The sequence below is a fragment of the Pavona decussata genome, unplaced genomic scaffold (assembly GCF_977016875.1).
Source record: "Pavona decussata unplaced genomic scaffold, jaPavDecu1.1 SCAFFOLD_95, whole genome shotgun sequence".
Lineage (NCBI taxonomy): Eukaryota > Metazoa > Cnidaria > Anthozoa > Scleractinia > Agariciidae > Pavona > Pavona decussata.
In genome coordinates, this window is record NW_028145512.1 from 1,130,673 (window position 1) to 1,153,473 (window position 22,801).

Sequence of the window (22,801 nt, forward strand, 5' to 3'; positions counted from 1 at the left end):
ACAAGATAGGAGTGCCTGTTAGCGAAGGAAACTGACAGGTAGTAAACAGACTATTAAAGGTTGTGAAAAGGCACTTGCTGCGTCAGAATTCAACATTAATTTGATTTAATTATATATTTTTGGGCACATTGCTTTTCAACTTCCAAAAAATTCTGGGGGGGCTCAAGCCCCCCTGCCACGGGCCTGATAAGTGTATATCTAAAATACCTTAAATAAATTTTAAGCAGCGGCAAAGGTATATCGGCTTGGACTAACGATCGGTACATTAGGAGATAAATGTTACATTTCTGGAAATGTCAAATTACTACACGTTATTACAAGAATAAGATCAAATGGAACTAAAAGTTTTTCCTTCTAAACTTGTTCTCTTTTCCAAATCTTGAAAATTTATCCAGTGGATAAGTCACTATTTAGCGGTGCAAATGTACTCGGCAAGTTTTCCACACAATCCCATACTTACATTAGACATACGCTTCTACTCTATACACGAGTTATAGGGCTATAGGAAAATTCTTGCACACATTTATTTGCCACATAGCGAGCTATCCAGTGGATAAAATTATCCGCTCTTTGAACGAGCCCAAATCATTTGAAAAAAATTCGATGTTTGAACAAAGCCCAAAAGGTACTGTACAGGCCCGCAAATGATCCCGGCCCGCAAATGATCCCCGGACCGGAAATGATCCCCAAATTGAACCGCAAATGATCCCCGGACGGGAAATGATCCCCAGATTGGACCGCAAATGATCCCCGATCGCCTGACCGTAAATATTGAATGGAATGGACTCAAATTTGGACAGTGGATTTAAATGTTATATACTTTGTTGTTTTTTTTCCTTAATAACACACACCAGTCGTTATATTAAGCTATCTGCATGAAAATTTCACAACTTAAATTATAATGTAGCAGCACAGTACAACAGAACAATTTACTTTATATAAACTGGAACATACATGCCAGTTGTTCTCTCAGATCAGGTGTGTAGCCTGCGAACTGAACGCAGACGTATTTCCGGCTGTCGAGATTCTCTCCGACAGCCGGAAATACGTCTTTGTTCGCAGGCTATCAGGTGTGTCGCCTGTGAACAATAAGTAATTGGGTGCGTCGCCTTTGCTTCCTGAGCCGGCTAACTCTGATATATTTAATAGAAGTTTCTTCAGAGGGAGATTTTGAACTCGGCCGTTCTTATCTCGGGTGTATCGCCAGTAAAGGACGAGCAATGGGGTGTGTCGCCTTTGGTTTGCCGTGTTTAATACTTGCTGCACATCGACGATAACTTTATTTTACTCCGGATTTTCAATTCTTCGGAGGTTTTTGACTGAACCGGAAATAATCGACTGCGCGCAGTGAGTGAGTGTTGATTGCTGTGAACTTTTTACAATGGGATGGGTGAGACTAATGTGGTCTTAAACTGTCAACAGCACTCCCGTAAACAATAGACCTCCTATAGTGATCGAGGAAAAATTTGGATGGCAAACTCGGTTGCTAAGGCATGCGGCTCGCCATGGAGGGGGTAAATGGTCTTCTGTAGGTCAATGCCGACGACAGTTTGTCTTGTAAGAAAAAAAAATAGCCAAAAAAAAGACTGGGAGTCCAACAAGCGGCAAAACGAAAACGAAGGACAAAATCAACATATTACGCGATAACGTATGGACGACCGAGGCTTAAACCTTATGCTTAAGACTAGGATCCGATTAATAACAAAGGCGACGATAGTGGGTGAGATTTGACCGCCATCTAAAGCGCATTGACCGATTCTCCTTCCTTTTTCGAAAAAATAAAAATTGAAAAAGGAAAAAACTTGCGAAAATCTTAATTGACCCGCTCTTTAATTTGGAAGAGTTTCGTACAATTCGTGCACATTTTAGGCATTGTCATGGTATAAGTAAATCATATACATGTATGTTACACTTTATAGGTAAATTGTTCTGTTGTACTGTGCTGCTACATTATAATTTAAGTTGTGAAATTTTCATGCAGATAGCTTAATATAACGACTGGTGTGTGTTATTAAGGAAAAAAACAACGAAGTATATAAAATTTAAATCCACTGTCCAAATTTGAGTCCATTCCATTCAATATTTATGGTCAGGCGATCGGGGATCATTTGCGGTCCTATCTGGGGATCATTTCCCGTCCGGGGATCATTTGCGGTTCAATTTGGGGATCATTTCCGGTCCGGGGATCATTTGCGGGCCGGGATCATTTGCGGGCCTGTACAACTCTGTCAAATATTTTGTACAGTTTTGATCAGAACTCAGTAAATTTCCCGTGACAATGCCCCTTAAAACTACCCTTTTCCTCACTCCATTTAGCGCGAAATACGATGTTTGTTGTAAAATAACTTGCCCACTTTCACCTAAAAGGCCTTGCGCGCTTAACAGTGCCTTTTTTGTGTTGTCAATGGCCTGGGAACCACACCTCCGAACACACCTCCATTGCGCAAACAACAACTGAGGTCACGTGGTAAGAATCAAACATTCCCTTAGCCAAGATGGACGCTGCTTGTGCGAGCAAGCGAAAACACTTTGATACGAGCGAAGATGCATGCAATCGGAAGGTAGGTTCCGTTTTAATATCTAGTCATTATACTGGTGCGTAGTTTGGTTTGGGATATATTTTTACAAGAGGACTGGAAAAGGAATCCAGTAAATCCATGCTTTCGAGTATTTCGTAACGATATAAATAAGCTACGTGTCCTTAATTTATCTGTCGGTCACTTTTGTTATACAGAAACACCAGAGTGAAAATGACGGAAAGAAACATACTTCTATCGTGTTTTCGCTGAAAGAGGAAGTTGGATCTTTGGCAAGGGCGCTGAAACTGTTTGAGGTAAATAAGCTGAACTGATATTTTTCGAGCATGAACAATTGCAACGTTAGCATTTTGCTGGCAATTGAATTGAAAAGTTATTTATAATTGTTCAAATTAAAACAATTCCGCTTCACAGATCTGCATAATTTGCTAGAGCAAGAACTGAAGACAATTTGGCAAATAAAAGGAAATATGTAACCTTAAAAACGAACGATAAAAGCCGACGTTTCGGAGTGATCATGACTCCATTGTCAAGGAAACTATGTAACAGATCATACAAATTACATTTAATTTCAATTTCAATTTTCAATTTTTCAATTTTATTGCTTCCATCACTAATACATTGTTGTTCATGATAACTATACAATACTAAACAAAATAAAGATGAGGGAGTCTATAGAAAAGCAAAAATAATGCTTGAAGTTATAGATCCCTCTAGATTGAGGTTAACTGCAGCTTAGCTAGATAATTATTATATTTAACTAAAAATAGTTTTAATGATGAGAAATAGAATTGTTGACAATTAAAAAGGGCACTGTCATGGCTATTTCCTGTATTTTGATCAAAACTGTTCAAATATTTGACAAAGAACATGTTTTATAACATGAAATTGCTCTTACAACATCGGGAAGAAAATGTTAAGGTTTAACTCCTAAGAAGAACAAGCCATAATCAATAGCCCTTTTCACGGTTGATTTTTCTTATTTACATTACAATGTTATCCAACGTGGATGTGAGGCAATTTTGGGCTAAAACTACAAAATAGCCCGAAATTGCCTCACATACATGCTAGATTTCATTGTAATGCAAATGAGCAGAGTTAACCATGAAAAGGGCTATTTTCAGTAACTTCACTAAAATACACAAGAAGAACTTGAAAAAATTGGCCAATTTTTTCAAGTTGCAATCCATTTCCATCCCAGCCATCTACAGTCAAACATAATTAACAGTACAGTCGAACCTGTATATAACGGCCCTGTATTAAGCGGCCAGTCCCTCTATTAAGCGGCCAGTTTTCAAAGTCCCGATTGTTTGCTCATACAAACGCTGTATTTGTTACCTGTTTTAGGCGGCCACCTCTATTAAGCGGCTGCGGCCACCCTGTAGCAGTCCTATGTTTGTATTTCTTTGTTGTTTTTACCTGTATTAAGCGGCCACCCTTGAATGGAAACTAAGCCATATGTTATTTGATGCGGTATTTTATTGTGTTTAAAATGCGATCCGGCATCACTATAAAGAAATAACATGTACATGTACAAAGCTACTGTAAGCTGATACTCGGCCATTTAATATAGTTAACGCTTTTCAGATGTACCCAATGTGCTGAAGTACAGTACCATATTACGAACGCTAAAAAAAGTTTGTTTTGAATATGCTTCACTCTTTACCAAGAAATTCCTCTTAAATTAACTTGTTCTTCAGCCATGTGACATTGAACATTGAGCGTAACAACTATGAAATGACGGAATGAGACATTTTGTTGTGAACTGTAGGTCATAGAAATAGAGCAATGTATACCGTAGGAGAGTAGAGGACAATTTATTGCATAGTACATTTACACAATGTTACGTATTTTATACCATTAAGTTACAAGTTGGCACTGAACTTTGTTTAAAGTATTGATCACTTGAAAGAGTGTTGCCCTATTGTTTCCTTGCATGAAGTGCTTTTGTATGATACGCCATTAAAATTGACATTAGACCACGCCCAGTGAGTATTTTTAGTGATCCTGTATTAAGCGGCCAACTGTATTAAGCGGCCAGTTACTCAAGTCCCAAGGGTGGCTGTTATATACAGGTTTGACTGTACTTTCTGCGTACTAGTAGGGTTATTGTTAACAAAACTCAGCCATTATTTTAACAATTCTATTGAAACAAATATGTTTTTTGGCTATTCATTGGGATACTAAAAATAGGTGACAATGTCCCTTTAAGGACGGTGCCTACTAATACCGAAGTATTTTTGTGCAGTTTATGACAATGCGGAAAAAGTAGATCTTAGCAAGGGCTATTGGAATCCAAAAAGAAAATCAGGGTAACCACACATTTTTCAAATAATTAAGCAATAATATCTCTAAAATGCGCCAAAATAATTATAAAGCAACGTATGGGATTTTTTCCTAAATTGACGCTTAATTATCTCAAATGCGTGGTTACCCCTGATTTTTATTTGAGATACCAAAAACAGTTGCTAAGTTCTGCTTTCTCCGTATAGTTTTAAACCGCGCAAAAATATTCCTGTATTAGTAGGCACCACCCATAGGAAACCCGAGTATCTCTCGATGCGCAGAACCTATTCGCAGTAACAATAGTAGGCACCATCCTTAAAGTGATCTTGGCACGAAAAATTACGTAAGATAACAGGGAAATATTATGCTTGAAATTTGCTCTTTTTAAGTCATGATCTAATAATTTTGCCATTCCTCAGTGCAGTTTTTTATTTGCTCACTTCATAGTATTGATTATTTTGTTTTATTTTTTGTATCAGAAAATATACATCACTCTGCAAACATGCACCATTTTTCAATAACCTACTGCTACAATGTGTAGTTCCAAAAAGCGTTCATACCCACACCCCCCCCCCCCCCCCCCACAGAAGGGATTGTAATATAAGGCTCAACATATCTCAGTGGAAATTCCAATTTATATTTGTATTTTCCCTTATATTTTTGGCCTTACCTAGTGGGTGAAACTCTTTATAAAGACTCTTGAAGGATCCTTGAAGATCTACATAAGACTTTTGTAGGATCTACAGAGAGATCCTTAGCTTTCTCACTTTAGCTAGTCCTTAAAGATCTTCAAGGAGCTTTCACAATCTTGCGGAGACCGTTGAAGAACCTGCTAACTTCTTGCAAGTGCCTGTAGGACCCTGTAAATATCTTAATGTAAAGGATCAGGCACAAAATTGAAGGATCTTGCACAGATCTTGGAGTACCTTGCTATTCTGATCCTACTGTATATGCAAGGTCTTGAAAAGGATCCACCATGAATCCTGTAAGATTTACAGGATAATTTGTACCAAATCTTGTAAGAATCCTTCAGGATTATTGTCAATTTTAGTATCCTGGCTCAGATCCTGTGGGAGTTTTATAAAACATCCTAAAAAGTCCTATAGGATCCTGTGAAAAAATATAACATGGTTTTAAGACTCTTTTATCTCCTTCCCCCCTGGAATTTCCAATCCCTAGCCCCTGTTGCGCTGTGTAGGGGTGTATGGATATTTTCTGGGACTATACACAATAATGTATTAGTGGAAACACAATTGGGGTGGCAATTGTTACTACCTTATTTTACCTTATTTTATTAACTCGTGAATGCGCGTAGCGCAATGAATGAGTTATAGCGATAGCTGACTTTTGACTTGGTTGGTTGGTTGGTTGGTTGGGCGGTCGGTTGGTCAGTTTTGTCGTTAACTTTCGGGCGTGCGCAGTGAATGAGTTTTAAATCCAATTAGTGGAAAACACACGCGAACATTTATTGTTCACGCCGCATCAGGAAATTCTTATCTAATATGTAGAGAATAATTTGACGATCATTTAGTGCAAGAATGGAGATTTTTCGTTCAATCTGAGCAAAGTTACAAGTTTTTTCAGTTTTTTTTTTTTTTTCAGAAAGTCCGGGGTCGTGAACTCAATTAGTGAAAAAAAAAACGTGAAAATTTTTTTCACGACACGTCAGAATTCTCTCATTCATTCTGTAGAGAATAATTTGACAATTATTTTAGTGTAAGAATGGAGATTTTTCGTTGAATCTGAGCAAAGTTATAGGTTTTTTTAATTTTTTTCTACAAAGTGCGGTTTCTTTTAAGAATTAAAAATAATTTAATTTAGAAATAATTTAATTAAAAATAATTTAATTTGTCAGTTTTCACGCGAAAGCGGAACGTGCCATGTCCGCATCATTGACGCCGTAAACAAATTATGGAAATTTCTGGTGAAATGAACACTTTAAGATCTTGTCAGCTTTCATAGAGGTTTTAAAGGTAAAAAATGTTTTATTTTCGAAATTTACAACTGGTAATTTACAGGAAAGCAAAAGGACGTGGTCGATAAATAATTCTTATTTAGCAAGAGCTTGTCATAGTGCATTATTTTTACTTGAGGATTGCGTGGACTAAACCCCAAAGGAAAAATTTCACGCGTTTATGTCGGGCATGAAATGTAATGGGATACTTTGTTGAACAGATTTCCCTTTGTGAAATCGGCTTGCCCTACAGTAATTTTGTAATTTTAATTGCCCATCGGGCAAGTGATGGTTAGAATCCTCTAGCCCGATTGCAAAATCCAGTAGCCCCAGACTATCGGGAACACAAATTTGCATAACGTAGCTGCACATGGCGTGCTTCTATGAACTTTGAATAAAAAAATACGTGATTTTTTTTTTTAATCGGCGTATCAGAATAATCTTATTCAATCTGTAGAGAATAGTTTGACAATCATTTTTATAGTACAAGAATGGTCATTTTCGTGACATAATCGGGCAAAGATATAATTTCTTTTAGATTTCAAAGAAGTCTCCGTAGCCGTCTTAATTTCAATAACTATGTGTCATCTGCATTCACGAGTTGGCTCACAGGAGCCTTTGATTTCATGATCAGGTATATATGAACACTTGAGGCACATTTGTTTAGGAGCCATTCCTTTACCAAAGTGGTAAAAAATGGCAAAAAACATTTTATCCCTTTCATACAAAAGCTCTTTTCATCCAGCAATAGGTACAACTTATCTTTGAATTGGTTTCTTATCCTACTTGGATAAAATTGTCACCCTTTCCACCCACATTCTTTTTTTTACCACCCCTTCCCTTACTGTAAGGGTGAATTTATAAGACAGATGGGTGGAGCCCCCCCTACCCCCCCTCCATAAGCCACAATATGGAGCACCTCCATCCTTCTGCAGCATTAAACTAGGTTGATTAAAAGATAAATCGTTTGGCATTCAAGCAAACTTAATTCACAATTCAAAACATGTCTGCAAAGCAGTTACATTTGTGGTCAACAGCTATGGTTGATACAGTACCCTCCCAGTGTAAGGTACATGTACATTTCTGATCCGATTGGTATGGAGACCTTGCTGAATGTATTGGTTGATAAATTGCACAAATTTTGTACGACATACAGATCCTAACTACCAGTACCATGCCCTTAATACATGTACAGGTGTACGGTTGAGGTCCGCGCAATCAGTAGTGAATTTATCAACAGTTTGTAGCCCATGCGAGTACAATGCAGAGCTAGAGATTAGAAACAAAAATAATTTCAACATGCAATTTTATTACAATTATTTTGATTTCACTATTCACAGGATCACAAAGTTAACATGTCACACATTGAGTCACGTCCTTCTAGACGCTCTAAGACAGAGTATGACTTCTTTGTGGACTGTGAAGAAATCCAAGGGCCAAGGCTAACCAACTTTGTGGAAGAACTGAAAAACCAAGCTTTGTCTCTCACACTGCATTCTGAAGTTGGAGGAGGTATAATCACAGTGCTTTTTCAATAATGGGATAGATTTGAAAGCAAATGATAGCTGGTTATAAGACTTTGTTAGGATGCATTGTGTCACAAAATTTTCTCTGGGCTGGGGTAGGGAAGTGCTACAAAATATTGCTTTTTGAGGAAAAGTGATGTTATGTTTTTCACCCGCACTTATATATGTATGTGTGTGTGCACATCTTGACTCTTAAGATAGATGTATAACTTGTTTAAACTTAGCTTAGTGATTGTATTTATATAAATTATACTTACATGTAGATAAAGGTATACTTAATATTAATAATGCACCTTTGTGTAAAATGGTGCAATAAAAAGATGGCATTATAAGATTGTTTTTTAATTAGCTTGCCACTCTAGCTACTAGAGCTACTGTACAGTTGATCACCAGTTCTGGCCATGCACAAATAATTTAACTTGCTACAGTGAATAAATTAATGCATATGGCTAATTACAGTCTGTAGTAAGCAACTGCATCTAGGCTTTTCTTGCCATGTGGTTGATTTCTCTCCTGAGAGTATGACAATAACATTGCAATTATATTAATTTCAATGGCTTTGTAATTTTTTTTGACACATGACAATAAATTGAATTATTAAAATGCCATTATCTGTATAATTATTTTTTATTGAATTTCTACTTATCCAAACTATTGTTTCATATCATTAATCGAAACTTACTGCAAACAAAGTTAGTTAATTAATATTTTCAATTTTTTAAAGAAAAGAAACACATCAAAAGTCAGCATGCCAAACTGGAATAATTATGCTGATTCAGTTGTAACAAATTTTGCAATACAGTGATGTTATTTTGTAATTGATTTATATTTCATTCTTAGGAAACTGGAATTTTTCCATTTTACATAAGCACAGATATGAGTGTTGCACATCACTGTCTCGCAAAGACTTAATTAACAGTTAGTGGTTGTATGGGTCTTGAGACCTGATTAGGCAATTTGCATCAACATTCATTCAGTTAACATGTTAAAATTGTTGTTGTATGTGATTTAATAAGAAAATGTTGACATCTTGTTTGAACTAATTTTAGAAGGAATGTTGAAATATCTACTGAAAATGTAAACCAAGTTAAATTTGAGAATGATGTGTTATTCAGTAAGTGACACAGGCATACTTGGAAAAAAATCTGAGTGCTCCTATCAGGAGTCGAACCTATAACCTTGCGATTACTAGTTCGGATGCTCTACCACTGAACTACAGGAGACTTGTGGGAGCTAAGGTTAAGTTAAATTTAATGAACACAAAAAATTAATAGTTCGCTTTTAAGTATAAAACATTCTCAGTTACATCTTCAATCAGCTACAGTGCTGTTGAATATTTCTAGAGATGTTGAGCCATGCTACTATAAAAACAACATTTGGACATTGCATATTAGTTAATAAATTAAAATGACATTAAAATATTAATATGTCTATTTCTTTATCACAATAGTAAATCAGCTATAGTGCAAGAAATGTTTACTTATTTTCTTTATTGGCAAAAATGGAGTTAAATCACTTAAATAAAATGTGAAGCTCTAAATATGAATGTATGAAATCCAATATGAGACATAATATGTCATGATGTGTGTTAATGTGTGTCTTTTGCTCCACTCATTTCACTAACATACTAAACATAACTCATTCTGACCTGTTAGCCGTATAATTTGATTGAAAGCATGCACCTACACGTGCACTCAATGTTGCTCAAGTGCTATTCTGTCAGTGGTCATGCTTCTTGTATTATACTGTTTGTTGTATCTAAGCAGCTATTTCAACTTATATTTCGCATGTTAAATCATCTACAGTGTAGAACATTTTTAAGTTTGAATGTAGGGTAGGCAAAACATTCATCTGCAATAACTTTCAACCAGACACCAAACACTTGTAGTTTGTTTCAGACATGTTTTCGAAGGAGTTAAATTTATTGAATTAAATTATTCCACTTTCATTCAAACTTCAGTTTAGGAAAGACAACTTCCAGCACCATTGCAATCCACGTATATGTAACAGGCTGTCAAATTTCAAATCTTCAGTGAGAAAACATTACTTCATTGTTGATACCCTGATTTGGTTTTTTAAAATATGTTTTTCACATGATGATCGACTTGCTGTTGCTTTGATGAAACTGGCAGTAAATTGAAACATCAGATAATTCAAATGATTGTTAATTATTACTTTTCATAATGTACTAACCTGCCGTCCTTTGATTTTTCTTGTTCTGATTGTTCTTTGGTTTGTTGTCAACTCATCAGATTCTGCTGATGGTAAGTTTCCTCATGAGTTGGGTATGATTTTACATTTTTTGTAACCATGCAACCATTTTGTAATGTGTGTTTAGATAGCGTCATAACAAAAAATATTGACAAAAAATACTATGGTCCCATAGCATCATTTTTTTTTTTCTGAAAACCAGTTGCTCATATAACTTGTGACTTTAAGATATTAGGCGTTGCAGTAATTAAATCACAAAAACATTAATGGCTGGTGATCATGCTGATCACTGGTCTTTTGTCAGCCATCCCAAGTAATGTAATCAATGGGTCTCCTTAATACACATTACAAACTACAGTAAACTATTGCGTCCCCTAAGGGAATTTTCAGAGGTAATAGTAAGACATCTAAAATAAAAACATAAACTAACTAGAAATAGTCTACATGTACACTACAACTGTCCCCGCTGTTTAATCTGTTACAAATCACCCATCTGCTGCATGAAGGATTCGTTTTTGGAGAATGATGTGGTGGCATTTCACACCTTTCCATATCGGAAAGGATTGGTCATTCATGCTCTAATTAAATGGGCATTCGTTGAAATCAAAGAAAATCTGGAAAGTAAAAAGCGCACAAAGATTACACACAAATGCAAACGACTTGCAAAGTTTCTCTTATTTACTCTTTCCCTGACTTAGCAATTGGCTTGAAAAAATAACATGTGTGAGGAATATTTATGATACCAATATTTATCTTATCAGAATACACACCATATCATTACTTATTGAGTCAACAATTGAACAATTTATGCACAAGTTGTCTCTTGTTGTCACCAATACATTCCATATTCACTTTGAGGAAAACTACTTAATACCAGAGAATCAGGCTGCAAACAAGAATTTTGGAGTCATTTTCAAGATGAACATTGATTTACCTAAAATAAATTATTATTGTGCAGGTTTTTCAAAAATTGTGCTGTTATGAAAAGCTGTTAGAAAAGTAGTTAGGAGAGCTGTCAGGAAAACAAAAAACCGGTTAATCTTGATTAATTAAAAATTTCAGTGGAAATTCACAGTCAAGCATGTATGTTAAGTTACTTCCCAATCACTTGTTTCTGGGGCGTAAAATAACAAGCAGAAAATTGATCCCCATAATTTAATTGCATTCTAATAGCTCAAACCCCCTATATATGTATGTATGTGTTTGTTACCCCCCAAGAGTGCTACATTGTACATCATCATTACCCATTTATTCCGTAAATGCACTGTTCAGGCAGAATTGAGATTTAATCCAGCATACATGTAAGAACTGTGTATACTTCAACTGTAAGTATACGTCAAACTATATATTTTAACCATAAGGACTTTTACGCTCAAGCTACGAGGATGCCTCCTTGGGTTTTGGCCTCTGGACCAAAACCCTGCAGGGGCAATTGATATTCAAATCCAAATATTAAGTGAAGTAGTCAAAAAAATAAGTAAATAAATAAATAGAAAACATATATACTCAGTCTCTGTTAATTAAGAAAATTATTCAAAAGCTTGAGCTTCAGTGAAGATGCATTTAAAATGGCCAATCAATTTATAGAGTTTAAGTCTTTTCAGGGTAAAGTGGTCTGGAAGTTTAATTTTTTGACCACAGGGAGTTCTAAAATATGTCATAGTGAGCAGCATGTGAGATTTGCATAACTTGTCACATCACATCATGTAAAGACCAATCTTGTACCCAGACTCCTCAGGCTTTTTGGTTAGGTGTTAGTTGCCTGGAGAGACCCTGCATGGGGTACTAGAATTTTTTCACAGCAGGATTTCTGTGGTAAGACCAGACAATCGAAAAAAGTAAATTTCTCCTGGAGACTAACAATAATATTGGCCATTAAAGCCTGACGATCCTGGGTATCGGATAGTCTGATGACTTGCATGCCCTCAGCTCCTTCCACATGCATTACAGTATCTTGGCTTAAAACTGAAGGGCTGCAAGCATAACCGATCCAAATGACTTTTCTGATTGCTTTTTGTTGTTTTAGCTCAGATTCATTGGAGTTTTTTAATGTGGCCCTCAATTGTTCCAATTGTGTGGAGTACTTAATCTTGGTGAACATTCTAAGGGTAGCAAATAGCATCACTATTAAAATGTAGTATTCTAAATGTTTTGTAAGCTTTAACTCCAGCATTTTCCTTTTGCATTTTATTGTTTTATGGGTCTTGTATAAAATTTTAAATATTGTCTTTGCAGGTACAGTGTATGCAAATATTATGCTTGTGAATGGGTTAAATTTCCCTTTGTTCTGTTGATAACCTACACGTGGGAAAGTGTTAGCTGAGACTAAAAGCACTCTTGGCATTAAATTACTTGGATGGTTTTTAATCACAGACGTATTTGATGTATTAGGGCACAGCTGTGGTTAATTGTCTTTTCAAACTAACTAGAGGGTCCTGATCATGAAGTAGTGAGGGCTTTGAAATCCTATTTCCATCATTTTGCTCAAAACCCAGCAAATTTTGCTCCAGATCCCATTCTCAGTGCTCAAATTTAATAACTGAATCCCATTCCCAGTGTGTGAAATTCCATTTTCCTAGAGGAAAAAGGCCAAATACCAGTTCCCATTTTACCTCTAGACACTGTGTCTGATCTCTAAAGCTCATATGTTGTCTATTTTCATTAATAAATGTACGAACTTATACACAAATTTATAATTGATTAATTTATTTATTTATTCACAACCAAGCAAAAAAGTTCTCAAGGTATTTAATGAACAAATAATTTACATATCTCTAAGCAATGATTCCAGATTTTATTGGAGTAGGACATTAATATTTTGGAAATTTTAAGACTTCTTGAATCATGTGTTATCATGTTGTACAAAAACATATTAATAAATTAGGTAATTTTAGACAGACTTCCTGGAAATATGAAGATCAGCTTTGGAAATGTTTAGTAAATATAACCTCTATTATATAAAACAGTCCTGTAACTTTCACTACATTATTTTGTGTAGGAAAGGTTTTTGTTTTTCCTTTTTTTTTTTTTTTTTAAACAAGTCATTGCTGTTGTACTCTCTGTTTAAAACTTCCATCTATTGTGTCATCACATAGTTAACAATGAGTGGTTTTCCTCTTTAGTGCCATGGTTCCCACGCAAGATTGCTGACTTGGACAAATTTGCAAACAGAGTGTTAAGTTATGGAGCAGAGCTTGATTCAGACCATCCGGTAGTGTATGGTTTTATTATTCCTTTTTTTTTTTCAACACAGTAGTGTTAAAAGAGACTAAAATATGTTATTTTAATTAAGTGGTCACATTTGACAGAAAACTGGATTCAAACAAAGTTAATATTTTCTATGCCTGTAATATTTGTTACTCTGTATGATAGCTTACCAATAAAGAAACCTTTTGGAAAATAATGCTTTGCCTGCTTGGTGGCAAGATTATATCAGTTGTTAGACAGTAGAGAGGTTAAGAATGACGTTTACGGCAAACGGCAAACGTGAGATATGACCACGTGACCCTATATTTGCCGCTTGCTATTTTCAGCTTCTCTGTCAAATCGAGTAGTTTTGCATTCAAATCAAAGGCCAGAATTAGTTTGCACTATTCTTATCTTTGTACTCTTCATTTCAAGAAAACATAAAATTAATGCGAATTTCACGTCTGCTGTAAACGCGATTCTTAATATTTCTAGTGTGTCTTATTGCTTGACAACTTGACAAATATCTTTGGAAACACATTCATCGTAAAAGCAGATTAAAATTAATTTTGTTACTGTGTTAATGGCAAGTCAATGGAAGTTCAACTGTTAGAAACCAATCAATTACTAACATATAGCAGAATTAAGTAAATTCCAAGAACCCTGCAAATGGTATTGTCTGCTGCATAGACATTATTTTTTCAACCTTTCCAACTATGACAATCCAGAAAAGACCCCTTTATACATACTAGCTTGTACATAATAGAAAGTAACTGTATCTTACAATAATTATTATAATAAGTATTTGTTATAATTATGTTCAGATTGATTTCCAACGTTAGTACTAATATTAAAATTAATTATTTTAATCTTGTGTCTTAAGGGATTCACAGACCATGTGTACCGAGCCCGCAGAAAGGAGTTTGCAGACATAGCATTTAACTACAAACAGTATGTCTTCTGAGTATATACAATATTCATGAGCACCCAACAAGAATATTTAAGTAAACTACTCCAAATGTTGTTTTCTGTTTTCCAATATCATTTTCAGGGTTTTTTGAAGGGATATTTGTTACCCTAACACAGTTTGATCTTTGTCTGTCATGGAGAACACCAACGGAGATTTCCTCCAAATTTCTGAGCCATTGTTGGTTCTCCGAAAGTATGTGCTTAGCTAGCTGATCTTATTTTGCTGTCTTAAAAACATTTTTGGAACCTTCAAAGTTCTCTCATGTTACTGATGTTACTAATCATTATAAGGTTTTAGTGAACAAACGCCAAACCAAACACGCAGTTGACTTAAATTGTAGTTCAATATATGTCCCTTAAGTTCATGAGAGTTTAATTAAGTTAACCCTTTTTTTTCTGTCATTTTAATACAATGAACTACTTGTAGGTGTGGTGCTTTGAGTAAAGTTAATGTTGTACATTTTGCACTGTAATTAGATAAAATATATTATAATATTTTGATTGCCGCAGTGGTGAGCCAATTCCAGTAGTGAAGTATACAGAAGACGAGATTAAAACCTGGTGAGAACCTACCACACAGAAATGTATTAATTATCATTAAAGATATATTAAAATCAATGGTTATTGCTGAATTTCAACTTTTCTCTTAAAACACGTTTGGTTAGTAGTCAGAAAATAATTTCAAGTTGTTTTTAAATTTTTAGGAATTGATACAAATAAATATAAATGATTCAAATGTTGGTTATTTGAGCAAAGTGGAGTTATCAGTTAGACTTGTGAAAGGGAAAAGATGAATTGTACTTAAGAAATAATACCGCTGATAAATTGTAATCACTTGGGATGGAATTGTTTGGAAATCTCTTTCACCCTTGTCAATCTCTGTTTAATTTTCTTAAATGCCACATGGGTGGGTTTTAGTCATGAACAACAAGTTGTTTGGGGAAAAGAAGGCCAAGGGATCGGTTTGTTGTACCTTTGAGGCCAAAATGTTTTGCATAGTTTAAAAGAAAAAAGTAAGCATCACTTAATCAATTAATTAATTAATTAATTAATTAATATCCATGCCAATTATTGTTTGGTATTAAAGTTTTTGTAATGCTGTTTAGATTTATTACATAATATTGAAGACAGTTCAATATTAATGAGTATCTATTTCAACCCTACAGGAATGTTGTGTTTTCTGAATTAACTAAGCTGTACCCAACTCATGCTTGTCGTGAGCATAATTATGTGTGGCCACTGTTGGCACAGAACTGTGGTTATAGGTGAGTTTGTATCTCTCTCAATAATATGGTTAAGGCATTTTAATGCAAGCTAGTTTTGGTTCCCCCTAGAATAGTTTTCTGCTATTTCAGTTTATTGAAGTGTAATTTGTATTTCGTACTAATTGTGATCCATGTTAATGCAGGTTATACATGTAAAGTTTATTGAATGAGTATAAGTTAAATACGTTTGGTAAGCATAATTAATGCTGGCCTTTACCACTGAATTTTTCTTTCAGGCTTGATCACATCCCACAGCAAGAAGTTGTGTCTAAGTTTTTGAAAGGTAAAAAAAGAATCTTTATGCATTACTTTTTCATCATTGCCATGCACAAAATTGTCAAAGTTTTATTCTTGCTGTATACTTTACTTAGTATCCCTTCCCTCCCTGAAGAGCTTTATGCTCATAACATCTAAAAAGATTAAAGATTAATTACTTAACATTTCTCCGTGCCACAAGGCACATGAGGGTTTGATGCCCCGCTCTTTTCACCTATGTCAATTTGCTGCTAATTTAAACTCCAACAATACCCCCATGAACCCCACTCCACCTTCTGACACCATGTTGTGGTAAGTCATCCAGCCCTTCTTTCGTCCTCACTGTTGGGTGTAACTCACCTGTTCTTTCATCAGTTTCCACTGCTACATTAGCTGTGCCTCCCATATAAATTATCCAATGTCTCTTGTCCTCACGAACTCACTCTTCTTTGCTTCTCAAATTTTTTTACATTGGGGAGTGCAGTTTTTAGGTCTGACGTAAGGGTAACGCTCAAAACGTCAGCACTCGAATATCTTTACAGTGGCCAAATTACCTTATCAGCTCTGTTGATAAAATCCAGCATTCGTTTCCACTCCCAACCAACGCAGCATCACAGTTTCCTTCTTATCCTTTTCAGCTTCAGCCAATTCTTAGTCTCCAGGTATTGTTGGTAGCCCTCCCCTTCTTATCTTTTACTAGTTTCTGTGAACATGTCATAAACAAAGTTCTACACTTATGCTATTGTGTGGAGTGGTATTGGTATTGCATCATAACAAAGTGAATTCAATTGTTTGTTTGTTAATACTCCTTAGAGTGTTCTGGATTTAGCCTGCGTCCAGTAGCTGGCCTGCTTTCATCACGTGACTTCCTTGCTGGTCTGGCATTCCGAGTGTTCCATGCTACGCAGTATATTCGACACGGCAAGACTCCGATGTACACCCCTGAACCGTGAGTATTACACCTAATTATCAAATAGCAACAAGGCCACAAGCGCAAGCTCAACAGCCGTTACAAATCCTCAAACGCAGCCGGTCCCAAACACAAGGATCAAGATGCTTTGACTCTTCAATGCCTGGGCATGCGCTCTTCAGTGTTTGTATAGACTCTCGTTCTTGCCCTTGTTACATACGTCGCTAGTAAAAAAAAGAACAGCTGGGTCGTTTCCATTTAGTCAAAATTTCTGTAACAAAGGGACGATCCTCAGAGATCCTTCACTTTTTCGAACGGAAAGTACCATTCTCTTTGCACATTATTCTTTTTTCCATTTTGTTGAAATTCATCAGGAAAGGTAACGTTGCTATTACAGCGGTTCGGCGATTGGAAAGCCCTTCGAGGAGTGTCATATTTTAAATCTTTCTTCACTATACACTGAAACCACTTTGGTAACAATTTAATATGCCATCAAAGCGACTTACTAACGGTTCTATATAACACAATATTAATTATCCCCATGATCTAGAGTGGAAAATGTTTGACAGATCTATGATCATTTTGAGGAGCAATAATTGTGATTTGAAAGTTTCTGTAGCTTAAATTAAAATAAACTTCTTTTGTTCTTGTCTAGGGATATTGTGCATGAATTGATTGGTCATGTGCCGCTTTTTGCTGATCCGGACTTTGCTCAATTTTCTCAAGTAAGTTGACTCCGAAAATATAGGTCTGATATTTTAAAGAGGTCGCAAAGGAATATGCCCTATGGGTTTCTTTCCTGCCGTGCTTTCCTGCCAAAATTTTCCCGAAGATACAGGGAACTGTGGGTTTGACGATCTGCGTTGAAGCTCATTTGTTTATTCGTCCGAAGTTTAGATAGGTGATACCTCTTCAACAATTGATTGGTACAACAGTTATCTGTGGGACAAACTTCAGTACAATCTGACAATCATTTTTTTTTTTTTTCATACAATTTCCTGCAAAACGGCTTGAGGTCGATATCATAGATCGCCATTTTATCTCTCTGTTTCATTGGTCAATTTTACACCAGTGTTTTTGGACAAGAAAGTCTTCGCAGATGGATACGATTTTGGACGTAAAAGCCGTCTGATTTTGTAACTGACTTTACTGACAGAGAAATCGAGGAACAAAATCAGACGACAATCTTTACCTCTATTTAAATTTAAATACTTTTTTGCATTTGGTCAACAGGAGATCGGTCTGGCATCGTTAGGGGCCCCAGATGAGTGGGTGGACAAATTGGCAACGGTAAGGCTTTGTTATCTCAATCATGAGAAGCTATCATGCTAAATTGTACCTTTCGTGAAACTAAGACTATTTGAAAGGGCGGCTTTTAAATGAATGCAGTAAAACAAAAATCAAAGCTAGACACAATGAACCAATCAGATGTCGAATTAATTGCATGTAAATGACGTGAACAGCAGGTCGGAAAGCTCGTGAAAGCAAGTCACGAATGGTTAGTTTTATTCCGATCGGTTGAGAAAGTGGCAAGAGCTTTTAATAGACAAACAACCGAATTCCACTGTAATAAGAACCCGAAGTGCCAAGTGCCAAGCGCGAAAAATCGCGCGCATACCAAGTCATGATTGTTAATTATGTCTTGGATGTGATTGGTTTAGAAGGTAGCAGCTTCGCTCTGATTGGTTTCAATGCCTTGTGTAAGCTGTATAAATCAATAACTAAGCTCAACTTTTAAATGATAATAGTTTATCGACAGCTTTTTTAAGGTGGCTCTTAACCTGTCAATAATCTAAACGAAAATACTAAAAACTGCAATGAGATGTAATTTATGCGGTATACCAAGAGACAACAACAACAACAACAACAACAAAAATGTCCGTTGCAAGTCACTTAGGGAAAAGAAAACGAGAAAAAAGTATTGCAATTTATAAATATAGTCTGATCAAAAATTACCCCGCTAACTCGAACTTGGTTACCTCGAAGTACCCGCTTACTCGAACAAAATGCGATTTCTAAAATATGGGGTAAAATTCCCAACTAAACAAATTTATTGCATCAAAGTGACTCGTGATTGTGAAAAAATGATGAAGATCGCCACGATATATTTTTAAATTATTAACAGGATACTTAAAATTCAACACAAACCTCACTAAGTCGAAGCTCTGCTAACCTGAACTAGTTTTGGTTTCCCTTGGGAGTTCCACTGTACAACCAGTGCGAGTCGTTGCTGTATTGAGGCCCTGTCCATCAAGATTATCTCAGAAATTCTTCAAAATCTCTTGTGGTCTGCATGACATAGTATGTTTGCCCCTGCATTGTGTTTGTTGATTCTATTTCCATTGCTCCTTGTAGTTGTACTGGTTCACTGTGGAGTTTGGTCTGTGTAAACAAGAAGGACAAGTCAAGGCTTATGGAGCCGGACTTTTGTCTTCCTTTGGTGAACTGCAGGTGAGTAGATAACATTTTGTTTCTTTTGTCAATCATGATAACATATTTTTCTGGGCCCGGTTACATAAAGCATCTTAAAATAAGTAGGAGTTTTTTTGTAACCATTCTCTACGTTCCGAAGGATTTTCTCAAGCGCTATATTGGATAATTCGGTTGAAGGTGGCTTAATGAAAATCCTTCGGAAGACGGAACGACTGCAGAAAACTCCCACTTATCTTGAAATGCAACCCGACCCAGGACACTGCACATTTTTAACTCGCCCTTATTGAAACAAAAATGATGAGGCCACGCTATCTTACAGTATTATGGAATATACTATAACGTGTTTTGGTGTTTTTATTTCGGCAGTACTGTTTGACGGATGAACCAGAAAAAAGGCCATTTGAACCAGAGAAGACTTCAGTGCAAACTTACCCCATAACCAAGTACCAACCGGTGTATTTTGTGGCTGATAGTTTTCAGAGTGCAAAGGAGAAAGTTAGGTGAGTATGTGATCTGACTTGCTCTTAGAATCCAAATAATCATACGCGGGACTTAAGCCTTAAGCCAGGCAATTGTTCATGCAACTTGTGGCGCAACAAAATCGCGAAGCAATCCAACGTACCGCTGAAAAAGAGGGTGACTCGTACATTTACCCATAATTCTTGGCGTACAAAAACCCTAAAAACGCACAGAAAAGTTCTTACTGAAATCCTCAAACCTAGCATACACAATGTTCTTAATACAGGGGCAAATTTCGCAAAAAATATGGCTTTCTTTGTTCCCATTGGCTGTTGTAGTTTCGCAAGGTATTGTGGTGAAATGTACAGCCGCCATCTTTTTCTGTATGGTGGATTACGGAGAGGAACACCATAGAATGAACATGTTTCGCAACTTTTGTTGTTGCTGCAATTGTCACGAGAATCAGTAGAAGTCGGTTCTTCTCCATTCAAAACTAATCGCAACAAGAACGTTCGTTTCAAGGCATGTCAAGTAAGAGAACGTTTGATGCATCTTGTCTCGCATGGTGCAATGCAATTTTGCGATTCAAGTTGCGAGAGAAATTGCCTGGTGTGATGCAGACTTTATATACTGCGAGTGTGATTGACCTTGATCGTTTAAATTTCCTAATCATCTGAAGCCTTTTCTGTTAACATTTCTGAATTGTCATTAATCCAAGATTATTTTGTTTACTTGCAGGGAATTTGCTGCCAAAATTCCCAGGCCTTTCTCGGTCCGTTATAACCCTTACACACAGTCCTTGGAGGTCCTGGATTCTAAGGACCAGATAATGAAACTGGCCAATGACATTAGAGGAGATGTCTCCACTCTGCAAGATGCACTCAGCAAATACGAGTAGATAAATACCGGTGTTTCTGAAACATTTAACATGTCGAAAAGAAACTGTGTTTGTGAGCGATCATTTTGCAAGCTACAGTGTGGACTTGCAACAGTAAAAAAATGTAAGCTTCACGAAAACTATTTTTTTCTTAGTCACAATTTAGTTCAGTTCTGCATCTTGTACTTAATGGCCTTACATTAAGCTTTATTGTAAGTGTTAAATTGCTTTACTCTCCGGCTGGCGTGCACAAAACTAACACCACTACTACTCCACGTATTTAGAAATTTGCCGTGGTTGCCATTTTAGAGTTTGTCCTTTTGAAGACAATTGACTACTTAGAGGGGAAGTTTCACTGGGATGTGACCTTTTTGGTGATGATGGTGCTTACGTAATTACAAAATAATTCTAAAACACTGACAGAAAGAAATTCACTGAATTCTTGAATGGAACAAATCATGATCTGTTCCAGTACATTTTGGAAACGAAACTTGCGAGAACTTAAAAAAAAAAAGAAGAAAAAAGAAAAATAGCCTAACGTTTTCAAGTTACAATCCATTTCGAACAGTGCATCTTTGGTGAGAGACATTCGTCGACAGTTTAAGTAGCCTGGGTTTGTAATTTGTAACAAAACTGGAACTATTAGTTTTAGGTTATCGTTAAAAAGAAAAACATTTTTTTTTTGAAAGGACACCAATCCCAGTGACTCTTCTCCCATAAGGAAAGCTGTCAGTTTCACTGTCAACTCCAGAGAAGTGTCATTTTGAAGACTCGTGTCTGCTTCAGTGAAATTATCACGTTAAAGAGCTGTTCACTTTCTTGAGGTACCCATTATGTTCAGAAAACTGTCCGCTCAAGATAGGTATCTATTTTAGAGAGGTGCGCACATCAGAGAGCAGTCCACTTTAGAGAGGTGCCAGCTTCAGACAGTTTTCCAGTCCTCAGATGTGCTACTCTAGAGAGCAATCCACTTAAGAGACGTCTGTTTTTAAGAGAAGCCCGCTATCAGCAAGTGAATTTCGAAACTTTTCTCACGTTGATTGTGGCAATTACTGTAAGTAATGCCTCGAAAGTTTGATACATGTGATGTGATATATGTGGTGTAAATTTAGAAATTAATTTTCGCCCTGTGAACCATTTTGGGATGTGAAAAAGTGTAATAGGTTGGCTGTAATGTTTCAATAAGATATTTAAATGCTGAGCTATTTTCTATAACATCTAAATCGGTGAATTGATATAAGAATATAGAAGAGCGCGATTAAAAGAACGCTTTGTAAGTTAAGAAAGTATCTTTCATACTGTGAACTATTTTGGGATGTGAAACATTTTTAACATGCTGGTTGTACTGTTTCAAACGGTATTTTATTTAGACCCTGAATTAGTGGTTTTATTTAAAAAATAAAAGATGAACACGATTGAGAGCACGCTTTTTATTTTGTAGTTTTACATAAATTGGCGCGCAAGGTTTCAGTTCTCCACTCCTGCATATTGACAGTCAGGTGTTTATCCCATTCCTTTCCGGCCTGGACCATCCGATTGCCAGAACAGGGCACGCGCGGATGCAATTTCGGCGCTCGCTCGCGTGTTCCGTTCGCCATACCATCCCTTAAAAAAAGTACGGATTACTCGTAGTCTAGGTCAATTAAAAGTTGGATTTCCAATGCTTATTTCTTCGTCTCGCGGGACTGCAAAGCATATATCGCTGTTTTTGTTAATACATCTTTTATTACATTTCACAACGAGGATTTTACATCTTTCACTCAAATTCACGAGGGTAGAACACGATACAGACAGCTAAAATAGGAAACGGGTAAAAGTTAGAGAAACACCAGCTTCGCATTGTATCTACTGCTTTCATTTTTTTTTTTTTTTTTTGACTGAAAGAGACATGTATTGTTGTACTTGATCGTTAACCTAGGAGAATCAGGCGACT

At 36.2% G+C, this 22,801-nt stretch overlaps 1 protein-coding gene across 2 annotated transcripts; it reads left to right on the forward strand.

The window, feature by feature from the left end:
• Positions 1-2,415: 2,415 nt before the first annotated feature.
• LOC146473014 (phenylalanine-4-hydroxylase-like) lies at positions 2,416-22,283 on the forward strand. 2 transcript variants are annotated; one of them, XM_085118735.1, is made up of 15 exons: positions 2,416-2,561; positions 2,735-2,833; positions 8,118-8,289; positions 10,556-10,567; positions 13,637-13,725; positions 14,584-14,651; positions 15,180-15,230; positions 15,836-15,934; positions 16,171-16,217; positions 17,003-17,138; positions 17,755-17,824; positions 18,333-18,389; positions 19,455-19,550; positions 19,899-20,032; positions 20,730-22,283. In XM_085118735.1, exons 1-15 carry the CDS (start codon positions 2,496-2,498, stop codon positions 20,887-20,889), a joined length of 1,356 nt encoding a protein of 451 aa, XP_084974861.1. In that variant the 5' UTR covers positions 2,416-2,495; the 3' UTR covers positions 20,890-22,283. The 2 variants fall into 2 exon arrangements, with proteins under 2 accessions (XP_084974861.1, XP_084974862.1); XM_085118736.1 differs by lacking the exon at positions 10,556-10,567.
• The last annotated feature ends 518 nt before the right edge of the window (positions 22,284-22,801 follow it).

Excerpts from the sequence above, each read along its gene's own strand:
- LOC146473014 (XM_085118735.1), top strand. The coding sequence starts at position 2,496 with ATGGACGCTGCTTGTGCGAGCAAGCGAAAACACTTTGATACGAGCGAA. Across the intron at positions 13,726-14,583 it reads AGCTTGATTCAGACCATCCG|GGATTCACAGACCATGTGTA; the intron begins GTAGTGTATGGT and ends TTGTGTCTTAAG. Across the intron at positions 14,652-15,179 it reads ATAGCATTTAACTACAAACA|TGGTGAGCCAATTCCAGTAG; the intron begins GTATGTCTTCTG and ends TGATTGCCGCAG.